Source organism: Danio rerio, chromosome 4 (assembly GCF_052040795.2).
Source record: "Danio rerio strain M-AB ecotype USA chromosome 4, GRCz13ab, whole genome shotgun sequence".
In the NCBI taxonomy this organism is placed as follows: domain Eukaryota; kingdom Metazoa; phylum Chordata; class Actinopteri; order Cypriniformes; family Danionidae; genus Danio; species Danio rerio.
In genome coordinates, this window is record NC_141024.2 from 78181903 (window position 1) to 78205010 (window position 23108).

The 23108-nt window shown below is 40.4% G+C and overlaps 2 protein-coding genes and 7 non-coding genes across 14 annotated transcripts in view; 8 read left to right on the top strand and 1 right to left on the bottom strand.

Annotated features, from left to right (window-relative positions):
- znf1086 (zinc finger protein 1086) overlaps positions 1 to 11555 on the top strand; it is an 893143-nt gene extending 881588 nt beyond the window's left edge. For 3 of the 5 annotated variants that reach the window (XM_088650920.1, XM_088650921.1, XM_088650922.1), the window contains exons 2-3: positions 4064 to 4213; positions 9020 to 11555. In XM_088650920.1, coding sequence (XP_088507046.1) covers positions 4129 to 4213; positions 9020 to 10194 — 1260 coding nt within the window. In that variant the 5' untranslated portion in view covers positions 4064 to 4128 and the 3' untranslated portion in view covers positions 10195 to 11555. Of the gene's footprint in view, positions 1 to 3247; positions 3399 to 4063; positions 4214 to 9019 lie in introns of those variants that run through there. The other 2 variants (XM_088650919.1, XM_088650923.1) reach the window with 2 other exon arrangements.
- The window catches only part of si:dkey-220a11.5, a 765979-nt gene that overhangs the window by 473819 nt on the left and 269052 nt on the right, over positions 1 to 23108 (top strand). The window lies entirely within an intron of this gene.
- Positions 1 to 23108, bottom strand: part of LOC141381532 (uncharacterized) — a 400463-nt gene that overhangs the window by 33369 nt on the left and 343986 nt on the right. The gene's annotated exons all lie outside the window — the stretch shown is intronic.
- trnak-cuu (transfer RNA lysine (anticodon CUU)) lies at positions 14433 to 14505 on the top strand. Its single transcript has one exon. It is a non-coding gene; the product is annotated as a tRNA-Lys (tRNA).
- On the top strand, positions 15283 to 15355 carry trnak-cuu (transfer RNA lysine (anticodon CUU)). The gene has a single exon. It is a non-coding gene; the product is annotated as a tRNA-Lys (tRNA).
- trnak-cuu (transfer RNA lysine (anticodon CUU)) lies at positions 16978 to 17050 on the top strand. Its single transcript has one exon. It is a non-coding gene; the product is annotated as a tRNA-Lys (tRNA).
- Positions 20792 to 20864, top strand: trnak-cuu (transfer RNA lysine (anticodon CUU)). Its single transcript has one exon. It is a non-coding gene; the product is annotated as a tRNA-Lys (tRNA).
- trnan-guu (transfer RNA asparagine (anticodon GUU)) lies at positions 22662 to 22735 on the top strand. The gene has a single exon. It is a non-coding gene; the product is annotated as a tRNA-Asn (tRNA).
- Positions 22905 to 22977, top strand: trnak-cuu (transfer RNA lysine (anticodon CUU)). The gene has a single exon. It is a non-coding gene; the product is annotated as a tRNA-Lys (tRNA).

Genomic DNA, 23108 nt, shown 5'->3' on the forward strand with positions numbered 1-23108 from the left:
GTTAGGGAGTTCATTCCACCAACTGGGAAGATGGAGCGTGAGCATTCGCGAAAGTGATTTCTTCCCTCTTTGGGATGGAACCACGAGGCGACGTTCATTCACAGAACGCAAGTTTCTGGAGGGCACATAGATCTGCAGAAGCGAGAGCAGATAAGAAGGAGCAAGGCCAGAAGTCACTTTGTAGGCAAACATCAGAGCTTTGAATTTGATGCGAGCAGCAACTGGCAGCCAGTGCAAACGGACTAGCAGTGGAGTGACATGTGCTCGTTTAGGTTCATTGAAGACCACTCGTGCTGCTGCGTTCTGGAGCAGTTGAAGCGGCTTGATAGAGTTAGCTGGAAGCCCAGCTAGTAGAGAGTTGCAGTAATCCAGTTTGGAGAGAACAAGAGCTTGAACAAGGAGTTGAGCTGCATGTTCAGATAAGAAGGGTCGGATCTTTCTGATGTTATAGAGTGCGAATCTGCAAGATCGAGCAGTTCTAGAAATGTGGTCAGAGAAGTTTAGTTGGTCATCAATCGTTACCCCAAGGCTTTTCACCATTTTGGATGCAGTAATGGTTGCCCCATCCATCTGGATTGAAAAGTTATGGTGTAGAGTCGAGTTGGCAGAAACTACAAGCATTTCCGTTTTTGTGAGGTTCAGCTGAAGATGATGATCTTTCATCCAGTGTGAAATATCCAACAGGCAGGCTGAGATGCGAGCTGGAACCGAGGGATCATCAGGATGAAAAGAGAGGTATAGTTGGGTATCATCAGCATAGCAGTGGTAGGAGAATCCATGTCTCTGGATGACTGGTCCTAGAGATGATGTGTAGATGGAGAAGAGAAGTGGCCCAAGAACAGAGCCTTGAGGTACCCCAGTGTTTAGATGCTGTAGGTTGGACACCTCTCCCCTCCAAGACACCCTGAATGACCTGTCAGTGAGGTAAGATCTGAACCATTGTATAACAGTGCCCGCAACGCCCAGTGACTCGAGCATAGATAGCAGGATCTGGTGGTTGACAGTGTCAAAAGCAGCTGACAAGTCCAGCGGATGCCCTTCCAGCTGCAACCCATTACTGGAAAATATACACACTCATTCACACACACACACACCGCATGCATACCATGTTTATGGACATTGGGGAAACCAGAGTACCTGGAGGAAATCTCACACAAACACGGGGAGACCATGCAAACTCCACACAAAAATGCCAACTGACCCAGCTGAGGCTCAAACCAGCGACCTTCTTGCTGTCAAGCGATCGTGCTACCCACTGCACCACTGTGATGCCCCACGTGTGTAATTATATAAAGTATTAAACTGGTATTGGTGAAGAACTATGCTTACTAAAAGGCTCCATTCAGATGTAATAATTGTAATGATTTGGGTAATCAAGCATGTATTGTTAAAGACACCTATGATTATTTGACAGTGGTTCTCAAACGTTTTTCATCAAGTACCACCTCAGAAAAAAATGGTCTCTCCAAGTACCACCAAAATGAGCAGTATTGAAATACAGTAGCGTAGTAGGCCTAGTAAAGCAGCTACAACTCTGCACAGTTAAAAACGTGGCAGATTACCTCAGAAATATAGGCTATATGTCATATATGGCATGTTATATACATAATTTTTGATAAATTTTGAAATGTGTGTAGCATGTACATGACATATTTCATTCCTCTGCGTACCACTAGAAGGAAGCCTGCGTACCACTAAATCACAGTTAGAGATCCACTGTCCTAAGAGATGAAAGGCAGGTCTTGTTCATGTAATATGCTTTAGGCTATCAAGTTGGTATTGGCATTAACAGCTATACCCGTTAACAGGTTTCTTATATGTAAAACGACCCTATTCAATTAAAGATCAGGCAGCTATTACTAAAGATGACCGCACACAATAATGAGCCATTTATTTAAATGAATATGTAACACAGATATTTAAATGTCATTGTTGCAAACAAGTTACAGGAGTAAGTGCAGTTGTTGTTTTATGTGATGTTCACTACTGTTATTACACCATAGTGAAAAAGAAATCTGAGAAATGCTGTAGTTGGTGTAGGTGGAGCAGGTTAATCACATTAAAAGTTCTGCATTGTGTAGTTATGAAAGTGAACTCTTGTCATTGAATTATTCTGTATAAACTGCCTGTACAATAAATTAACTTGTGATATAATTATTTTGTGATTATAAATATTTAGATGCATGAAATATTTTTTAAAAATGGACAGTATGTGATAGCTTTACTGTGTTAAAAGCAAAAGCTTTTGTCACAGGGTATCTTATATATGCTTTTGTGAATGTCTATGCATATTTGTATGCACAAACACAAATGATAAATTGAGGGAAAAACATCTTAGTTACCTATCAGGTGAATAAGAGGCTTTCGAGAAAGCTGAGCTGCTCACACATGTTCTGTTCAACTAAAAGACGAAGGAAAGAAAACAAAATTGGCAAAGAAACAAGTTACATTTTGATTGTTAAAATCTATAGACACTTTTGGAAAGAAATAATTGACCTATTAAGAGTGTGTTGACTGTCTTACAGAAGCCAGTAATAAGCTGCATGTGCTTTAGGAGAAATAAAGGACTCTAAACTCACATAAAGAACAAGTTCAGTGATAAATAAATGGTTAGCTCATGTCAATATATTGACTGAACCTAACACAAATAAAACCTCACTGTGAAGTTTAGAAATTGTTTCTTTCAACGAATGATAAAATATTACAGTATAATAGTATAAGACTTACATAACTATTATATAAGTGAATGTAGTTGTGTGTATTGAGACATGAGTGTGGCTTGTGCTCATTTGCATCTTTACACAAAACTCTGAGAAGCTTCTAAAAAAACAACACACAACTCTTGCATTACCTTTTAACCAGGCTTGGGAAAAATGAATTGAAATGTCTTTCAAATCAAAGTACCTCAACATAAATGTATCAACATTAACTACAAAATGCAGCAGCCAAAATAAAAACGCTTCAATCAATAATCCTTTAAAACAACAGCAACAAAACAAATGACGATGGCTAAAGTCAACTCATTTTCCCAATACATCATTATTTCTCTGTAAAACTATGATTTGTAAAGCTGCTGAACTTCCCATCCCCCACTGTATGTGGCTTGAGTCTTTACTGCTCCCCACTGCTCATTTGCATCTTTATACCAGCATTAATGGAGGCCAATTGAGTCTTATCCAATCACATTCTAGATCCAGTAGCTCAGCAGGGTTGTGTCTATATATTCTGGGTTCCTAAGAAAATCTTCATTGGCTTATTTTGCTTGATAAAGAGAACAACTTTGTAGGACAAACTACGATTGTAGATTCCTACATTGGGATTATTACCAACAACAACAGAGAAAGAAAAACCCACTGAGGCCATTTTTTCATCCCACTTATTTATTGAAGACTGGAAAGGTAAGTTGCACATTCTGAATTTACACTCAAATAATATCTGAATGCTAACATTATAAAATGTAAAATCTAAACATGTGTGGATGCATTGTTCAACGTTATATTAAGTTCTTCAGTCATTTTTAAAAGCTTCTTTATTGTTTGTTTGTTTATTTGGTTATAAATATAGTATTTATCCTGACAACTGGACCCTTTATACAACAAAGTACTATTTTACTCACAGTAAGATCTATTGTTTGAATAAGATAGGATAAACTTTATTTGTCCATAAGAGAAAATTCTTGTCTTGTGCAAAAGAGTGCTACAACGTTGCTGTAAGCAGACAATAAAATAAATAAAACAAACAAAATAATTAAAAAAATTTTAAAGTTTGAATAAAGCAACAGTAAAGAGTGTAATAAGTGTTTTAATGAAGGTTTATTTATTAAATAGCATAATGTCATTCTATTCAAAGTAAACATCACTATATATAAGAAATGGAGTACTGGTCTTAATCAGCTCTTTTGTGGCTATTGTTTTTTGCTCAGACTTACCTGATTTCTTTTTGTTAATCACTCTTATATAAAGAAACTGTTAAAGCAAGTGTTGAAGAGAAGTTATTTTGTTTTTGTTCATTGTTTTATTCATTTTAAACAGAACATTTTTATTGTTTTGTTCATTTTAAACAGGATAAAGTGTCCAAACACAGAGAAAAACTCCTGCTGAAGCGACTGTTCTCCACACTGTTATAAAGATGGCGTTTATTAAAGAGGAGAGTGAAGATCTGAAGATTGAAGAAACATTTACAGTCAAACAGGAAGATCTGCAGGAACAAACAGGTTAATTTTCATTCTCAAAATCCATCTTGCAGCCCTGAGTGTGCTGCCTAGTTCTTCTAAATGCACATAAGCACTCATTGAAAGACTGGAATGAGTTTCTTTTGTCACTTGTTTTCATGTCTTTTGTCATTATTTTATGTATTATTAGTCTCCCATTTTCTATACCTAAGTTTATTGCTTTTCTTGTTCTCCTACTGTCTGTAAAGTGTCCTTGAGCACTGGTGCTATATGAAGTAAATAAAAACAATAAATTAAAAAAGTTTAACTGAGCTGACGATATTTGACCTACAGTATTCTCATAGAAGATATCTGCTATTACAGTGATGGTGTTGGCTTAGTACTTTCCATTTGCATATGTCAAGTTGATCACAATTCCCTTTTTTCATCAACTTCTTTATGGGTTTAAACTTGTTTTTAGTCGTTGTTACTAGTTCTCACAGATATGATCTATTTAATACCCGCAGGGTCTTAAAATGTCTTAAATTCGAAAACCTAAAATTAAACACCACACAAATTTGCATGTATTTGATCATTAAAGCGCTCACATTAAAAGTCTTAAATTTACTGAAATACTGTGTTGTAGGTCTTAAATCTTCTTAAACAAGTCTTCATTTTCCTTTGTTCATGTTTTGTTAACCAATCTGGCCAAAACCCATACAATCACCAATAATCCATCTAAATAAATCTTTAAACTTTTCATTCAAAAAGATCATTTTAACTTTATTTATTATAATAGTTTAATTATTTTCGTACTTCATTTGTTTAAACGTGCTCCATGTATTTACTGCTGAGGACATAGACCTGGACAGATTGTTGTTCATAGATTTAGATTATTTTAGTTTTTTTAACTTTTGTTCATTTGTTTTTTATTTTAAAGAAAGTTTATTTTGGAAAAAAGTGTGTGGATCCTAATCGAGCTCTCTTGTTTTTACGCAATATTTAAGATTTTTTGCTAAGAAATATCTAAAATATTTTAACATTATTATTAATTTATTATTGTATCATTAAATGTATAAAATTTTTATATTTTTTGATAGGACAAATAAAAATCTTTTTCATCTGGGGCATTTGAAAAATTCCTTAATCTAAAATTTCATTCATAATGGTCTTAAAAAGGTCTTTAAAAGTCTTAAATTTAACTTGGTGAAACCTGCAGAAACCCTGATTTAAAGTATGTCAGAAAATGTGGATGCCCTTAATTTGAAATATGCTGAATGAAATGGACATTAAAATAATTAATTGTTATTATAAAACATTGTACAGTAATCTAAACTATATGTTGTTGTTGTGGGATGACGTGAGACAAAACAAACAAATTATAATGGCACAATAACGTTTAGCATTGCACTGACTACAACTGGCCAACAAACTAGTTTAAAATGACTTTTGCTGATTAAGAAATGGATTACAGCATGCTGATGATATGCAAACATCTGAGTGTAAATTTCGTCAGAATATTAACCATATTCTACATGTACCAGCAGGCGGCGCCATTGGAATCTTTTTGCTTGAGACTTTTTTTTTAAAGAATACATTTTTAGATCCTAAAAACAGTGTTGTTCTGCTGAGGCATGGGACAATAACCATTTTCAAAGTATAATGCAGTTTAAAAAAAGTCAAGGTTTTAAAACCACCAATTTTTTCTGCTGTAATTGTCATATGTAAGTTTTTTTATTTACATATTGTTTTAAGTTTTTCAGGACAACAGTATCTCCAGCAAAAAAGATATCCAAAGATGCTGATTTAAATTGTAAAGAAATCTGTGTTTTTGAAACAAATAAAGACAGCAGAAGTTAAGGATTCAATTGAATAATTTAGCCTGACATGTTTACTGCTCCAAATTATTAAAAAAGTTTCTCAAAAGAAAATGTTTTGTGTTCAAAAAGGAAAAAGTGTTTGTTTTTTACCCAGACATTTAAAAGAATATATTTTAGAGCAGTAATCAGTACTGTGAAAGTGTGATATTTTTATTCAAGGTTATCATATCGTCAGAATCTTATACTGGTCCATGCCTAATGCTGCTTGATGTTGCAAAGTCATATTTTCTTAATTTTTTTATTTTCTTTGTATGTATAGACATGAACACCCATGTTTGCAGAGCAAGTAGTGTGACCGTTTTCTGCCATTTATTATTCCTGGTCATTTGTCCAATAGGCAACTGAAGTTCTAAAACAATAGCATATGAGATCGGGTCCCTGTTCCAGAAAGAAGGTTAAGTGTAAACTCAGAGTATTTTAGCCCTGAAATGAGAAAAACTCTGGGTTTTTACTGTTGATATTTGGCGCCAATTATTCAGTAAGTGATGATTTTGTTCTCTTTGATTCATTAAATGGAAACACTGCTTTATTCGCACATCTTTTATGTGCGCAAAAATTTAATTCGCATTTTTTGAATAAACTATTGCCTACATTTCAGTTACACAAAGAACAAAGTCACGTAAAAGACTGGCTTGTCCTTTTTTAATGAATGATAAGCTTAAAGGGTACATAGTTTACCCCTTTTTTATGATTTAATTTTATTATTATGGTTCTTCTGAGTGTGCCAGTTTAGGTTCAGTTCAACACACAGTTCAGATGTTTTTATTATAATGTGTTCAAAAGTGTGATGTTGGGGGCGTTTACACAGTTTGCTGTTTTAGGGGCGTGTTGCTTCACAGTTTCCGCTTCCCGCCCAACATAACAAGGGGGCAGAGCCAAGAGCTTCCATGCTCTGTGTTTGCAACAGACAGGCTGACAGACCGAGAGAGAAGCTAAGCTAGGTTGAGCATTCAGTCGTACAAAATCATTTGTGTCTTTGTATAGTCTCGGTGTACAAGTGCCGAGCTTGTACACCGAGACAAATAACCACACACACTGAATTAACTTTGACTGAGGCACCGAATGCGGCGGACACGGCACACCAGATACTCAGTGATGCAGCAGAAACATGAAGTGTCCCGAATCGTCACGCCACGCATTCCAGAACTCCAAACACAGGCCTCCACCAGATTATTACTCGTTCTAAAAAGATTTTTTTAGTCCTGCTTACATTTTAAATGTCATATCAACCTCTACTACTTGATAGGGCTGTGCAATTAATCGAAAATCTGGTTGCGATTTCGATTTTGGCTTCTAATGATTATGAAAAACCATTAATCGAAATAAACGATTATTCCATCATATACCACCCCCTTTCCAGTTGTACACATTTGTTGCTCTGCAAAGCTCAGTTCCACGTGAAAATGACTAAAAGCATGTGCTGTAATGTAACTTTTGCAGCACGGGACGCGCATCATTCCTATTTTTAAAAGTGTGTAAGTGCACATGCTCTGTGTGTGCTGCGCTTAGCCTAGGACAGGCTCGGAGACAAGCAGAGAACACAAATCTAACGCCATCTTAATGTGAGCGCTTTAATGGTCAAATACATACAAATTTGTGTGGTGTTTAGTGATTATTCATATTAACCCTCATTTGTATAATAAACAAACAAGTTGAGAATCAAGACATGTGAAAGAGAAACCATATCAGAGCCGCACTATTCTTAAAGTGACAGTGCGCAATATTCCTGCTGCCAACTGTTTTTATCATTATTCAAACAACAAAAAGGAGAAAATCCCTCACTGCTCTTGAATGAAAGACTTTTGTAGCTCAAATGTTTTTCTGAAATTGAAAACTCTGAGTATTTAATCTCTCTGTAAATCAACTCAGAGTTCAAGTTTAAACTCTGAGTTGGTTGAACCTCCTTACTGAAACAGGTCCCAGGTCATCATGACGTGATTGACAATTGTCGCTGTTTGTCATTATACTCTGTTTATCCTGAGAGCTGATGCTGAGTATTCTTAGGGCTTTTCACACTTCAAATTGTTAACCCTGGGTCATTCTAACCCTGGATAAATTCTGGGTTATCAGTAGTCACCTTCCACACTGCTCATGCTATACCTGGGGTTAAACAATAATCCTGGATGTTCATTAACAGACATTTCACATTCGTAAACCCTGGGTTATCATTATTATTTTGTATATTTATATTTGTATATTGGACAAACCGCAAGTAACCTATTTAGATGGCATTTCTGCATCTTGTCAGGTATATACAATGTCACCAAGTAGGTCTTCAGCTAAGCCTCAGGACATGCACAAAGACAAGAAAACAAAAACAAAAGTACAAATAAATGGAAACAAGTAGCAAAGCGTGTCATCTTGCCGTCTCCTCATTACTCCAGTTTAAAGCAAACGTGGTATTAAGCATTTGCATAAGTTTTATACAATAATTCAAACTTGCAAATTTAAGCGTGAATTATGCATACTTGCTATGAACATGCAGAATTTATCTCAATCGATGAAACAACACGAGTAATCTAGAGCGAGTGCATTTGGTTATTTGCATTTTAAAGCCACAGGCACAAAAAGAGCTTGGTTTTCCGCTGACCCCCAAAATTAAATATTCTACAAGGTGTACGATCTGATTTTGAGCTGAAACCTCAGACACATTCTGGGAACACCAAAGACTTATTTTACATCATGTAAAAAATGGGTAATTGTAGAAACCTTTTAAAGGAATAGTTGATGTAGAAATGAAAATAGCCTCACATTTACTCTTCCTCGTGTGGATTTAAACCTTTATGAGTTTCTTAATCCTGTTGAACACAAAAGTAGATATTAAAAAAAAAAAACGCTACTGGCTTACTGTGTTCCACAATAAAGGAAAGTTTCAAACCACATGACGGAGAGTAAATGGTAAGTTCATTTTAATATTTGGGTGAAAACATTAATTTCTTGCTTGTCGCTTTGAGTCTTCATACTAAAGCTAACTTCTTTTTTTTTTTAGATCTGATGGTGCTGAAAGAAGAGACTCATCAACAGAATGAAATAGATGAGAAGCAGCAGTTTGAGAAACCCCAAGAAATAACGACTGATAAAAAACCCACACTGACTAAAAAGACTTCACACGGAAGACCTTGGAAATCCAAATTGGGGTGTAATTTCAGCTGTAAACAGTGTAGAAAGAGTTTCAGTCAGAAGTCAAACCTTGATGTTCACATGAGAGTTCACACTAGGGAGCAACCTTTCACCTGCGAACAGTGTGGAAAGAGTTTTGGTCAAAAACAAAGCTTTAAAGCTCACATGAGAATTCACACTAGAGAGAAGCCATACACATGCCAACAGTGTGAAAAAAGCTTTTATCATGCTGGACACTTTGCAGCACACATGAGAATTCACACTGGGGAGAAGCCTTTCAGCTGTAAACAGTGTGGAAAGAGTTTCAGTCAAAAGCCAAACCTTGATGTTCACATGAGAGTTCACACAGGGGAGAAACCTTACACCTGCGAACAGTGTGGAAAGAGTTTTAGTCAAAAACAAAGCTTTAAAACCCACATGAGAATTCACACTGGAGAGAGGCCGTACACATGCCAACAGTGTGGAAAAAGCTTCCGCCATGCAAGAAACTTGGATGTGCACATGAGAATTCACACTGGAGAGAAGCCTTTCAGCTGTAAACAGTGTAGAAAGAGTTTCAGTAAAAAGCTGAACCTGATTGCTCACATGAGAGTTCACACTAGGGAGAAACCTTACACCTGCGAACAGTGTGGAAAGAGTTTAGGTAAAAAACAAGACCTTTACATCCACATGAGGATTCACACTGGAGAGAAACCTTACACATGCACAGAGTGTGGTAAAAGTTTCCCACATAAAAACACACTCAATCACCACATGAGAACACACACCGGAGAGAAGCCGTTTACATGTGATCAGTGTGGAAAGAGCTTCACAACCAAATTTAGCCTCAAGAACCACATGAATGGTCACACTGGAACCATAGTGTTCACATGTGATCAGTGTGGAAAGAGTCTCACACGGAAAGACACCATTAAGCAACACATGAAGACTCACTCAAGAGAGGATCGATTTAGATGCAGTGAGTGTGGAAAGGGCTTTAAAAGTAAAAGAAGCCTCAACACTCACATGAAGCTTCACAATGGAGAGCAGAGTCCTCAACATTGAGGCCTTGTCCACACAAACACGGGTATATTCAAAACGGCAGCTTGTTCATGTAGTTTGTCTGTTCATTCAAGTGAAGATTATTTATAAACTACTTTCGAGAGGATCACATGCTTATGATTGTCAACGGCTGGTCCTGCTTTAGCTAAAACATGATTCACCAATCAGATGATTCCTGACTCACTATAGATAACCAGAACACAAAGCTGCGGTCACACTGGACTTTGAGATTGTGAAATTCTGCCATACGGCGCTGTGGAAAGGGGCGGGATCAAACAAGATTTTTAGAAATTAAAAAAGTGAGCAATTGCTCCATGGTTTAAATTTCTGTCCAGAGAGGTCATGTTTTGATCCTCGATTGGTCTCACGCAGTCAAGTGATGCGATTTCGCAGGTCAGAGTTCACCAAGCATGAACTTTGCACCTCAGCAACCGGTGAAACTTGACGCATGAACTTGTTTCTAGTCTGACGCATTCGTGTGCGTATGAATGGAAGTCTATGGGAGGAAAAGCCCAGTGTGACCGTAGCTTAACTCAGTTATCCTTGTCTTGAAGAATCCCTCTCCCACCCTTACTTCCCCCCCTTTCTAGATTGGGCAACACAGCAGCCAATGATTAGCCAGTGGTTAGCACAGTTGCCTCACAGTAAGAATATCGCAGGTTAAAGTCGCTGCTAACCAGTTGACTTTTTGTGCAGAGTTTGCTCATTCTCCCTGTGCTCGCGTGGATTTCCCCTGGTTTTCTCCCACAGTCCAAAAACACACAACCTAAGTAAACTGAACATTAAATTGGCACCATAGTCGAGCTCTTAGTAAGCCTTATATCTCCCTTTAGCCGATCTACCTGAGCTCACACTCCCCTCTCGTCCTGCTAACGGGAGGGAGCCCAGGGCTTGAGGATCTTATGAGCTTAGGTCTCTCCCGGGACAGCATGCCAAACAAGTGTGAACTCTTGAATGCATATCAAGTTAATGATAATGAAACCCTTTGAACACCTGAAAATTTAAACTCAACTGAAGAGGGGTGAAGATTTTGCCAGCTGTTTTGTAGTGTAGATCAGGGGTCACAGCCCAGTACGAGGTTGTGAGAGTTGCTATCGGGCTGCAAGAAGGCAAAATAACTCTATATGTTGATATATTGTATTGGCTTGTTTCATATGCAACAAGTATCTGCTTCTGGTAAGGTGTGAACCAAATAACCTACAGGAACTCAAGAGATGTGACCCAACCAAAGCAGTTGGGTAATCTCCAGGGGGGTTTCATCAGTGTCTCACAGACTGTACTTTGGTTTAAGTTACTTGAAGATGGACAAGGTAACATCAACTAACATTGTTAACATTGTCTTCAATAAAGTCTTCTCCCTTTAAGAACTTTGGTCAGCTTACTTATTTTATGCATTAGTCATCTATACATTGGCGAGCCACCCAAGAACGGTTAAGCCAAATACAGTAAAATCTGAAAATGTGCTTAAACTTATTATGAACCGATCACCATATTTCTGCAGGGTTCCACACAATTCTTTCATGTTGTCACAACACAAATTAAGTTAACTTAACACTTTTAAAAAATGTATGTCGACTGAACATTAAGTTGTCCCAATGAAATCTCAATAATTGTGTTATTTCAGCACATTTTAATTAAGTAGTTTGAACAAGTAAAAAAAATAATTTTCTGTATAATGGAGATTAGATTTTTTCGGCACATTTTTAAACATAATAGTTTTAATAACTAATCTCTAATAACTGATTTATTTTATGTTTGACATGATGAAATTAAATAAGACAAGTTATTGTATAAGGATGGTTTGTTCTGTAGACTATTGGGGAAAAAATAGCTTAAAGGGGCTAATGGTTTTGTCTTTAAAATGGTTTAAGTATAAAGTTTAGAATAAAAAACAGCTTTTATTCGAGCTGAAATAAAACAAATAATACTTTCTCCAGAAGAAAAGAGAAAGAGGAGACTTTTTTTAGCCTAATATGAGTTTATGAATCTTAAAGTCACACTTTAAAAGAAACTCCATACCACCAACTTTTTTAAAATAAGATTTGGGATTATACACTACATCTAATTTTTATGTTTTTATTAATTAATTTATTTTTATTAAATGTTCAAAAAATATGCAAACCAAGTAGGCATTACAAGCATAAACAAGGAAGAAGTAATACAATTACAATAATAGGCAGACACAAATATAGGAAAAAAATTGCGTATAGTAATGACACTTGTATTTACCGTAAAAAAGTAAATAAATACAAATTAAATTAATAATAAAACAAAAACAAATATATTAGAAAAGTTTATGCAATATATGTATACATACACACACACACACAGTACTGTGCGCTGGTCAGTTGGCATTTCTGTGTGGAGTTTGCATGTTCTCCCAGTGTTCACGTGGGTTTCCTCTGGGTGCTCTGGTTTTCCCCACAATCGAAAAAACATGCGGTACAGGTGAATTGGGTAAGCTAAATTGTCTACTATATGCAAGAAAAAGAGAAAGGGGGGGGGGGGGTTTAATAGGTTTAGATCTGGAGAAGGCTTTTGACAGGGTAGAGCATGATTTTTTATTTGCAGTTCTTAAGGAGTTTGGTTTTGGGGAAAATTTTAGAAAATGGATTCAAATTTTTTTATACAGATATTTTAACTTGTATTAAATGTATTTTTTTTAACAGAATGTCTTCAACCAACTAGGTCAATAAGGCAAGGATGTCCATTGACTGCTTTATTATACACACTGGAAGCTGAGCCACTGGGGATACAATTAAAGGGATACAAATAGAAAACAATGACAACAGAGAAGCTGTGTATCAATACGCTGATGATACTACATTGTTGGGGATTTTAGAGCGATATTGTAAAGCATCAGGAGCTAAGGTTAATGTTGGAAAAAGTTTATGCTTGAGGGTGGGAAGAGTAAAAGAAATAACACAACATATACCCTTTAAAGAAGAAAAGGAACATACAAAAATGTTGGGAATTTGGGTGGGGATGGATTCTAATAAAGCAGATATTTTAAATTGAGAGAGTTTTAAATGGAATTGAGAAAAGACTGAGATTTTGGAAAGCTAGAAACTTGACGTTAAAAGGAAAGTATTCATCTTAAATGCTTTAATGTTGTCAAAGGTCTGGTATGTGTTAAGTGTAACTGCGTTGCCTGAAGTATACTATGAAAAAATAAATGATGTAGTTTTAAAGTTTTTTTTGGGGAAATGGAAGAGCCAAGATTGCTTATTATACTTTGATTGGGGAGGTAAAAGAAGGAGGTCTGGGACTTTTGGATAGTTTTTTAAAAATGAAAACATTAACAATTAAGATTATTCAAAGGTTTTTGGAAGGGAAAATGGGTGTGATTTGGAAAAGTGTGTTGGGTTATTATTTGAAGAAATGTGGACATTTTAATATGGGATGTAATGTTTTATTGATGAAGATGAAGAAACGGATGATAGCAGGTCTGCCAAAATTTTATGTTGAGGTCTTAGAATCATGAGGGGGATTTTTAGAAAATGTGTTGATTATACCAAAAGCAAGGGCGCAGATTCTAGAACAACCACTTTTACTGAATTCAACAATTTTAAGTGAAGGAAATGTTTTATATTTTAAGGAATGGTGGGACGGAGGATTAAGACAAGTTAAAGATGTATTATATGAAGTAATAAAAGGATTTGTACCATTAAAAGTAATTGTGGAGGATGGGTATAAAAGAGTTGTTAAAGCAAAATTACAAAGACAATGTCATGAGTTGAAAAAAGCAATACCAAAAGACTGCATTGAAATAATTGAAAAAAAAAATAGTTGGGCGATGAAGATGAATTACCAGAGACCTATTTTAAGAAGAAAAATGGAGAGATCAATGAGCTTATGTACAGTTAAGAGTTTTTATGCTATTTTTAGATAAAAGGCTTTTGTAAGACCTATAGCACTCAACTAATTAACAAAGTTTTAATTATTTATTGAGACATATTCGCATATTAATATAAATGAGTAAATAAATAAAATGAATAGTATAAATGAATAAAATGGGTATTAAACAAGATATAATGACCCAAAGGTTGGTGATTCGAGCCCACCCACTGACGAATTACGCACTTTGCTGCCTTGCAACTGCTAGCACGTGCACTGGACATAGATCCTGGGCCACATTCTGTCCAGCGTTACAAGATGAAATCAGGATTTAGCAGAAGATTGTCACGGGTAGGAAGGTATTACTGTAAAGGGTTTCTGGTTCCTAAAACAGCTTCTCATCAGCCCGGCTAGCTCAGTCGGTAGAGCATGAGACTCTTAATCTCAGGGTCGTGGGTTCGAGCCCCACGTTGGGCGTTCCTGTTACTTTTCTCTCTCTCTCCCAGCAAACTTACATAAGGTTTCATGTAGCAGACTTTGAGACAAAGTTACGCGTTTCTACCACTGTAGGTGACTTTTCACTAAGTCTCTGTGGCGCAATCGGTTAGCGCATTCAGCTGTTAACTGAAAGGTTGGTGGTTCAAGCCCACCCAGGGACAAATTAGGCATTTTGCTGCCTTGCAACTGCTAACACGTGCACTGGACATAGATCCTGGGCCACATTCTGGTTAGCGTTACAAGATGAAATCAGGATTTAGCAGAATATTGTCACGGGTAGGGAAGGTATTACTGTTAACAGTGTCTATTTCTAAAGGTGACTCCTTATTCGCCTGGCTAGCTCAGTCGGTAGAGCACGAGACTCTTAATGTCAGGGTCGTGGGTTCGAGCCCCTCGTTGGGCGTTTCTGTTACTTTTCTCTCTCTCTCTTAGCAAACTTACATTAGGGTTCATATAGCAGACCTTTTGAGACAAAGTTCTGACTTTCTACCACTGTAGGTGACTTTTCACTAAGTCTCTGTGGTGCAATCGGTTAGCGCGTTTGGCTGTTAACTGAAAGGTTGGTGGTTGAAGCCCACCCAGGGACGAATTAGGCATTTTGCTGCCTTGCAACTGCTAACACGTGCACTGGGCATATATCCTGGGCCACATTCTGTCCAGCGTTACAAGATGAAATCAGGATTTAGCAGAAGATTGTCACGGGTAGGGAAGGTATTACTGTAAAGGGTTTCTGGTTCCTAAAAGACCTTCTCATCAGCCCGGCTAGCTCAGTCGGTAGAGCATGAGACTCTTAATCTCAGGGCCGTGGGTTCGAGCCCCATGTTGGGCGTTTCTGTTACATTTCTCTCTCTCTCCCAGCAAACTTACATTAGGGTTCATGTAGCAGACTTTGAGACAAAGTTCCGCGTTTCTACCAATGTAGGTGACCTTTCAGTAAGTCTCTGTGGCGCAATCAGTTAGCGCGTTCGTCTGTAAACTAAAAGGTTGGTGGATCTAGCCCACCCAGGAACGAGTTAGGCATTTTGCTGCCTTGCAACTGCTAACACGTGCACTGGACATAGATCCTGGGCCACATTCTGTCCAGCGTTACAAGATGAAATCAGGATTTAGCAGAATATTGTCACGGGTAGGAAAGGTATTACTGTTAACAGTGTCTAGTTCTAGTGGTGACTGCTCATTCGCCTGGCTAGCTCAGTCGGTAGAGCATGAAACACTTAATGTCAGGGTCGTGGGTTCGAGCCCCACGTTGGGCGTTTCTGTTACTTTTCTCTCTCTCTCTCAGCAAACTTACATTAGGCTTCATATAGCAGACCTTTTGAGACAAAGTTCTGACTTTCTACCACTGTAGGTGACCTTTCACTAAGTCTCTGTGGTGCAGTCGGTTAGCGCGTTTGGCTGTTAACTGAAAGGTTGGTGGTTGAAGCCCACCCAGGGACGAATTGGGCATTTTGCTGCCTTGCAACTGCTAAACCGTGCACTGGGCATATATCCTGGGCCACATTCTGTCCAGCGTTACAAGATGAAATCAGTATTTAGCAGAACATTGTCACGGGTAGGGAAGGTATTACTGTAAACGGTTTCTAGCTCCTAAAAGAGCTTTTCATCAGCCCCGCTAGCTCAGTCGATAAAGCAAGAGACTCTTAATCTCAGCGTCGTGGGTTAGAGCCCCACATTGGGCGTTTCTGTTACCTCTCTTTCTCTCAGCAAACTATCATTAGGGTTCATATAGCAGACCTTTTGAGACAAAGTTCAGCATTTCTACCACTGTAGGTGACCTTTCACTAAAACTCTGTGGTGCAATCGGTTAGCGCGTTAGGCTGTTAGCTGAAAGGTTGGTGGTTCAAGCCCACCCAGGGACTGATCAAGCGTTTTACTGCCTTGTAACTGCTAACACGTGCACTGGACATAGATCCTGGGCCACATTCTGCCCAGCGTTACAAGACGAAATCAGGATTTAGCAGAACATTGTCACGGGTAGGGAAGGTATTACTGTAAACAGTGTTTAGCTCTTAAAAGTTCATCTCATCAGCCCGGCTACCTCAGTCGGTAGAGCATGAGACTCTTAATGTCAGGGTCGTGGGTTCGAGCCCCACGTTGGGCGTTCCTGTTATTTTTCTCTCTCTCTCCCAGCAAACTTACATTAGGGTTCATGTAGCAGACTTTGAGACAAAGTTACGCGTTTCTACCACTGTAGGTGACTTTTCACTAAGTCTCTGTGGCGCAATCTGTTAGCGCGTTCGGCTGTTAACTGCAAGGTTGGTGGTTCAAGCCCACCCAGGGACGAGTTAGGCATTTTGCTGCCTTGCAACTGCTAACACGTGCACTGGACATAGATCCTGGGCCACATTCTGTCCAGCGTTACAAGATGAAATCAGGATTTAGCAGAAGATTGTCACGGGTAGGAAGGTATTACTGTAAACGGTTTCTGGTTCCTAAAAGAGCTTCTCATCAGCCCGGCTAGCTCAGTCGGTAGAGCATGAGACTCTTAATCTCAGGGTCGTGGGTTCGAGCCCCACGTTGGGCGTTCCTGTTACTTTTCTCTCTCTCTCCCAGCAAACTTACATAAGGTTTCATGTAGCAGACTTTGAGACAAAGTTACGCGTTTCTACCACTGTAGGTGACTTTTCACTAAGTTTCTGTGGCGCAATCGGTTAGCGCGTTCGGCTGTTAACTGAAAGGTTGGTGGTTCAAGCCCACCCAGGGACGAATTAGGCATTTTGCTGCCTTGCAACTGCTAACACGTGCACTGGACATAGATCCTGGGCCACATTCTGTCCAGCGTTACAAGATGAAATCAGGATTTAGCAGAAGATTGTCACGGGTAGGAAGGTATTACTGTAAAGGGTTTCTGGTTCCTAAGAGAGCTTCTCATCAGCCCGGCTAGCGCGGTCGGTAGAGCATGAGACTCTTGATCTCAGGGTCGTGGGTTCGAGCCCCACGTTGGGCGTTCCTGTTACTTTTCTCTCTCTCTCTCCCAGCAAACTTACATAAGGTTTCATGTAGCAGACTTTGAGACAAAGTTACGCGTTTCTACCACTGTAGGTGACTTTTCTCTAAGTCTCTGTGGCGCAATCGGTTAGCGCGTTCGGCTGTTAACTGAAAGGTTGGTGGTTGAAGCCCACCCAGGGACGAATTAGGCATTTTGCTGCCTTGCAACTGCTAACACGTGCACTGGACATAGATCCTGGGCCACATTCTGTCCAGCGTTACAAGATGAAATCAGGATTTAGCAGAAGATTGTCACGGGTAGGAAGGTATTACTGTAAACGGTTTCTGGTTCCTAAAAGAGCTTCTCATCAGCCCGGCTAGCTCAGTCGGTAGAGCATGAGACTCTTAATCTCAGGGTCGTGGGTTCGAGCCCCACGTTAGGCGTTCCTGTTACTTTTCTCTCTCTCTCCCAGCAAACTTACATAAGGTTTCATGTAGCAGACTTTGAGACAAAGTTTCGCGTTTCTACCACTGTAGGTGACTTTTCACTAAGTCTCTGTGACGCAATCGGTTAGCGCGTTCGGCTGTTAACTGAAAGGGTGGTGGTTCAAGCCCACCCAAGGACGAATTAGGCATTTTGCTGCCTTGCAACTGCTAACACGTGCACTGGACATAGATCCTGGGCCACATTCTGTCCAGCGTTACAAGATGAAATCAGGATTTAGCAGAAGATTGTCACGGGTAGGAAGGTATTACTGTTAACAGTGTCTAGTTCTAGTGGTGACTGCTCATTCGCCTGGCTAGCTCAGTCGGTAGAGCATGAAACACTTAATGTCAGGGTCGTGGGTTCGAGCCCGACGTTGGGCGTTTCTGTTACTTTTCTCTCTCTCTCTCAGCAAACTTACATTAGGCTTCATATAGCAGACCTTTTGAGACAAAGTTCTGACTTTCTACCACTGTAGGTGACCTTTCACTAAGTCTCTGTGGTGCAGTCGGTTAGCGCGTTTGGCTGTTAACTGAAAGGTTGGTGGTTGAAGCCCACCCAGGGACGAATTAGGCATTTTGCTGCCTTGCAACTGCTAAACCGTGCACTGGGCATATATCCTGGGCCACATTCTGTCCAGCGTTACAAGATGAAATCAGGATTTAGCAGAACATTGTCACGGGTAGGGAAGGTATTACTGTAAACGGTTTCTAGCTCCTAAAAGAGCTTTTCATCAGCCCCGCTAGCTCAGTCGATAAAGCATGAGACTCTTAATCTCAGCGTCGTGGGTTAGAGCCCCACATTGGGCGTTTCTGTTACCTCTCTTTCTCTCAGCAAACTATCATTAGGGTTCATATAGCAGACCTTTTGAGACAAAGTTCAGCGTTTCTACCACTGTAGGTGACCTTTCATTGAGACTCTGTGGTGCAATCGGTTAGCGCGTTAGGCTGTTAACTGAAAGGTTGGTGGTTCAAGCCCACCCAGGGACGGATCAAGCGTTTTGCTGCCTTGTAACTGCTAACACGTGCACTGGACATAGATCCTGGGCCACATTCTGCCCAGCGTTACAAGACGAAATCAGGATTTAGCAGAACATTGTCACGGGTAGGGAAGGTATTACTGTAAACAGTGTTTAGCTCTTAAAAGTTCATCTCATCAGCCCGGCTACCTCAGTCGGTAGAGCATGAGACTCTTAATCTCAGGGTCGTGGGTTCGAGCCCCTCGTTGGGCGTTCCTGTTATTTTTCTCTCTCTCTCCCAGCAAACTTACATTAGGGTTCATGTAGCAGACTTTGAGACAAAGTTCCGCGTTTCTACCACTGTAGGTGACCTTTCACTAAGTCTCTGTGGCTCAATCGGTTAGCGCGTTCGGCTGTTAACTGAAAGGTTGGTGGATCTAGCCCACCCAGGAACGAGTTAGGCATTTTGCTGCCTTGCAACTGCTAACACGTGCACTGGACATAGATCCTGGGCCACATTCTGTCCAGCGTTACAAGATGAAATCAGGATTTAGCAGAATATTGTCACGGGTAGGAAAGGTATTACTGTTAACAGTGTCTAGTTCTAGTGGTGACTGCTCATTCGCCTGGCTAGCTCAGTCGGTAGAGCATGAAACACTTAATGTCAGGGTCGTGGGTTCGAACCCCACGTTGGGCGTTTCTGTTACTTTTCTCTCTCTCTCTCAGCAAACTTACATTAGGCTTCATATAGCAGACCTTTTGAGACAAAGTTCTGACTTTCTACCACTGTAGGTGACCTTTCACTAAGTCTCTGTGGTGCAGTCGGTTAGCGCGTTTGGCTGTTAACTGAAAGGTTGGTGGTTGAAGCCCACCCAGGGACGAATTGGGCATTTTGCTGCCTTGCAACTGCTAAACCGTGCACTGGGCATATATCCTGGGCCACATTCTGTCCAGCGTTACAAGATGAAATCAGTATTTAGCAGAACATTGTCACGGGTAGGGAAGGTATTACTGTAAACGGTTTCTAGCTCCTAAAAGAGCTTTTCATCAGCCCCGCTAGCTCAGTCGATAAAGCATGAGACTCTTAATCTCAGCGTCGTGGGTTAGAGCCCCACATTGGGCGTTCCTGTTACCTCTCTTTCTCTCAGCAAACTATCATTAGGGTTCATATAGCAGACCTTTTGAGACAAAGTTCAGCGTTTCTACCACTGTAGGTGACCTTTCACTAAAACTCTGTGGTGCAATCGGTTAGCGCGTTAGGCTGTTAACTGAAAGGTTGGTGGTTCAAGCCCACCCAGTGACGGACCAAGCGTTTTGCTGCCTTGTAACTGCTAACACGTGCACTGGACATAGATCCTGGGCCACATTCTGCCCAGCGTTACAAGACGAAATCAGGATTTAGCAGAACATTGTCACGGGTAGGGAAGGTATTACTGTAAACAGTGTTTAGCTCTTAAAAGTTCATCTCATCAGCCCGGCTACCTCAGTCGGTAGAGCATGAGACTCTTAATGTCAGGGTCGTGGGTTCGAGCCCCACGTTGGGCGTTCCTGTTATTTTTCTCTCTCTCTCCCAGCAAACTTACATTAGGGTTCATGTAGCAGACTTTGAGACAAAGTTCCGCGTTTCTACCACTGTAGGTGACCTTTCACTAAGTCTCTGTGGCTCAATCGGTTAGCGCGTTCGGCTGTTAACTGAAAGGTTGGTGGTTCAAGATCACCCAGGGACGAGTTAGGCATTTTGCTGCCTTGCAACTGCTAACATGTGCACTGGACATAGATCCTGGGCCTCATTCTGTTCAGCGTTACAAGATGAAATCAGGATTTAGCAGAAGATTGTCACGGGTAGAAAGGTATTACTGTAAACGGTTTCTGGTTCCTAAAAGAGCTTCTCATCAGCCCGGCTAGCTCAGTCGGTAGAGCATGAGACTCTTAATCTCAGGGTCGTGGGTTCGAGCCCCACGTTGGGCGTTCCTGTTACTTTTCTCTCTCTCTCCCAGCAAACTTACATAAGGTTACATGTAGCAGACTTTGAGACAAAGTTACGTGTTTCTACAACTGTAGTTGACTTTTCACTAAGTCTCTGTGGTGCAATCGGTTTGCGCGTTCGGCTGTTAACTGAAAGGTTGGTGGTTCAAGCCCACCCAGGGACGAATTAGGCATTTTGCTGCCTTGCAACTGCTAACATGGCACTGGACATAGATCCTGGGCCACATTCTGTCCAGCGTTACAAGATGAAATCAGGATTTAGCAGAATATTGTCACGGGTAGGGAAGGTATTACTGTTAACAGTGTCTATTTCTAGTGGTGACTCCTTATTCGCCTGGCTAGCTCAGTCGGTAGAGCTCGAGACTCTTAATGTCAGGGTCGTGGGTTCGAGCCCCTCGTTGGGCGTTTCTGTTACTTTTCTCTCTCTCTTAGCAAACTTACATTAGGGTTCATATAGCAGACCTTTTGAGACAAAGTTCTGACTTTCTACCACTGTAGGTGACTTTTCACTAAGTCTCTGTGGTGCAATCGGTTAGCGCGTTTGGCTGTTAACTGAAAGGTTGGTGGTTGAAGCCCACCCAGGGACGAATTAGGCATTTTGCTGCCTTGCAACTGCTAAACCGTGCACTGGGCATATATCCTGGGCCACATTCTGTCCAGCGTTACAAGATGAAATCAGGATTTAGCAGAACATTGTCACGGGTAGGGAAGGTATTACTGTAAACGGTTTCTAGCTCCTAGAAGAGCTTTTCATCAGCCCCGCTAGCTCAGTCGATAAAGCTTGAGACTCTTAATCTCAGCGTCGTGGGTTAGAGCCCCACATTGGGCGTTTCTGTTACCTCTCTTTCTCTCAGCAAACTATCATTAGGGTTCATATAGCAGACCTTTTGAGACAAAGTTCAGCGTTTCTACCCCTGTAGGTGACCTTTCACTAAGTCTCTGTGGTGCAATTGGTGAGCCCGTTCGGCTGTTAACTGAAAGTTTGGTGGTTCAAGCCCACCCAGGGACGAATTAGGCATTTTGCTGCCTTGCAACTGCTAACACGTGCACTGGACATAGATCCTGGGCCACATTCTGTCCAGCGTTACAAGATGAAATCAGGATTTAGCAGAAGATTGTCACGGGTAGGGAAAGTATTACTGTAAACTGTTTCTGGTTCCTAAAAGAGCTTCTCATCATCCCCGCTAGCTCAGTCGATAAAGCATGAGACTCTTAATCTCAGCACCGTGGGTTAGAACCCTACATTGGGCGTTTCTGTTACCTCTCTTTCTCTCAGCAAACTATCATTAGGGTTCATATAGCAGACCTTTTGAGACAAAGTTCCGCGTTTCTACCACTGTAGGTGACCTTTCACTAAGTCTCTGTGGCGCAATCGGTTAGCGTGTTAGGCTGTTAATTGAAAGGTTGGTGGTTCAAGCCCGCCCAGGGACTCATCAAGCCTTTTGCTGCCTTGTAACTGCTAACACGTGCACGACATAGATCCTGGGCCACATTCTGCCCAGCGTTACAAGACGAAATCAGGATTTAGCAGAACATTGTCACGGGTAGGGAAGGTATTACTGTAAACAGTGTTTAGCTCTTAAAAGTTCATCTCATCAGCCCGGCTACCTCAGTCGGTAGAGCATGAGACTCTTAATGTCAGGGTCGTGGGTTCGAGCCCCACGTTGAGCGTTCCTGTTATTTTTCTCTCTCTCTCCCAGCAAACTTACATTAGGGTTCATGTAGCAGACTTTGAGACAAAGTTTCGCGTTTCTACCACTGTAGGTGACTTTTCACTAAGTCTCTGTGGCGCAATCGGTTAGCGCGTTCGGCTGTTAACTGAAAGGTTGGTGGTTCAAGCCCACCCAGGGACGAATTAGGCATTTTGCTGCCTTGCAACTGCTAACACGTGCACTGGACATAGATCCTGGGCCACATTCTGTCCAGCGTTACAAGATGAAATCAGGATTTAGCAGAATATTGTCACGGGTAGGGAAGGTATTACTGTTAACAGTGTCTAGTTCTAGTGGGGACTCCTCATCCGCCTGGCTAGCTCAGTCGGTAGAGCATGAGACTCTTAATCTCAGGGTCGTGGGTTCGAGCCCCACGTTGGGCGTTTCTGTTACTTTTCTCTCTCTCTCTCTCAGCAAACTTACATTAGGGTTCATATAGCAGACCTTTTTAGACAAAGTTCCGCGTTTCTACCACTGTAGGTGACTTTTCACTAAGTCTCTGTGGCAGAATCGG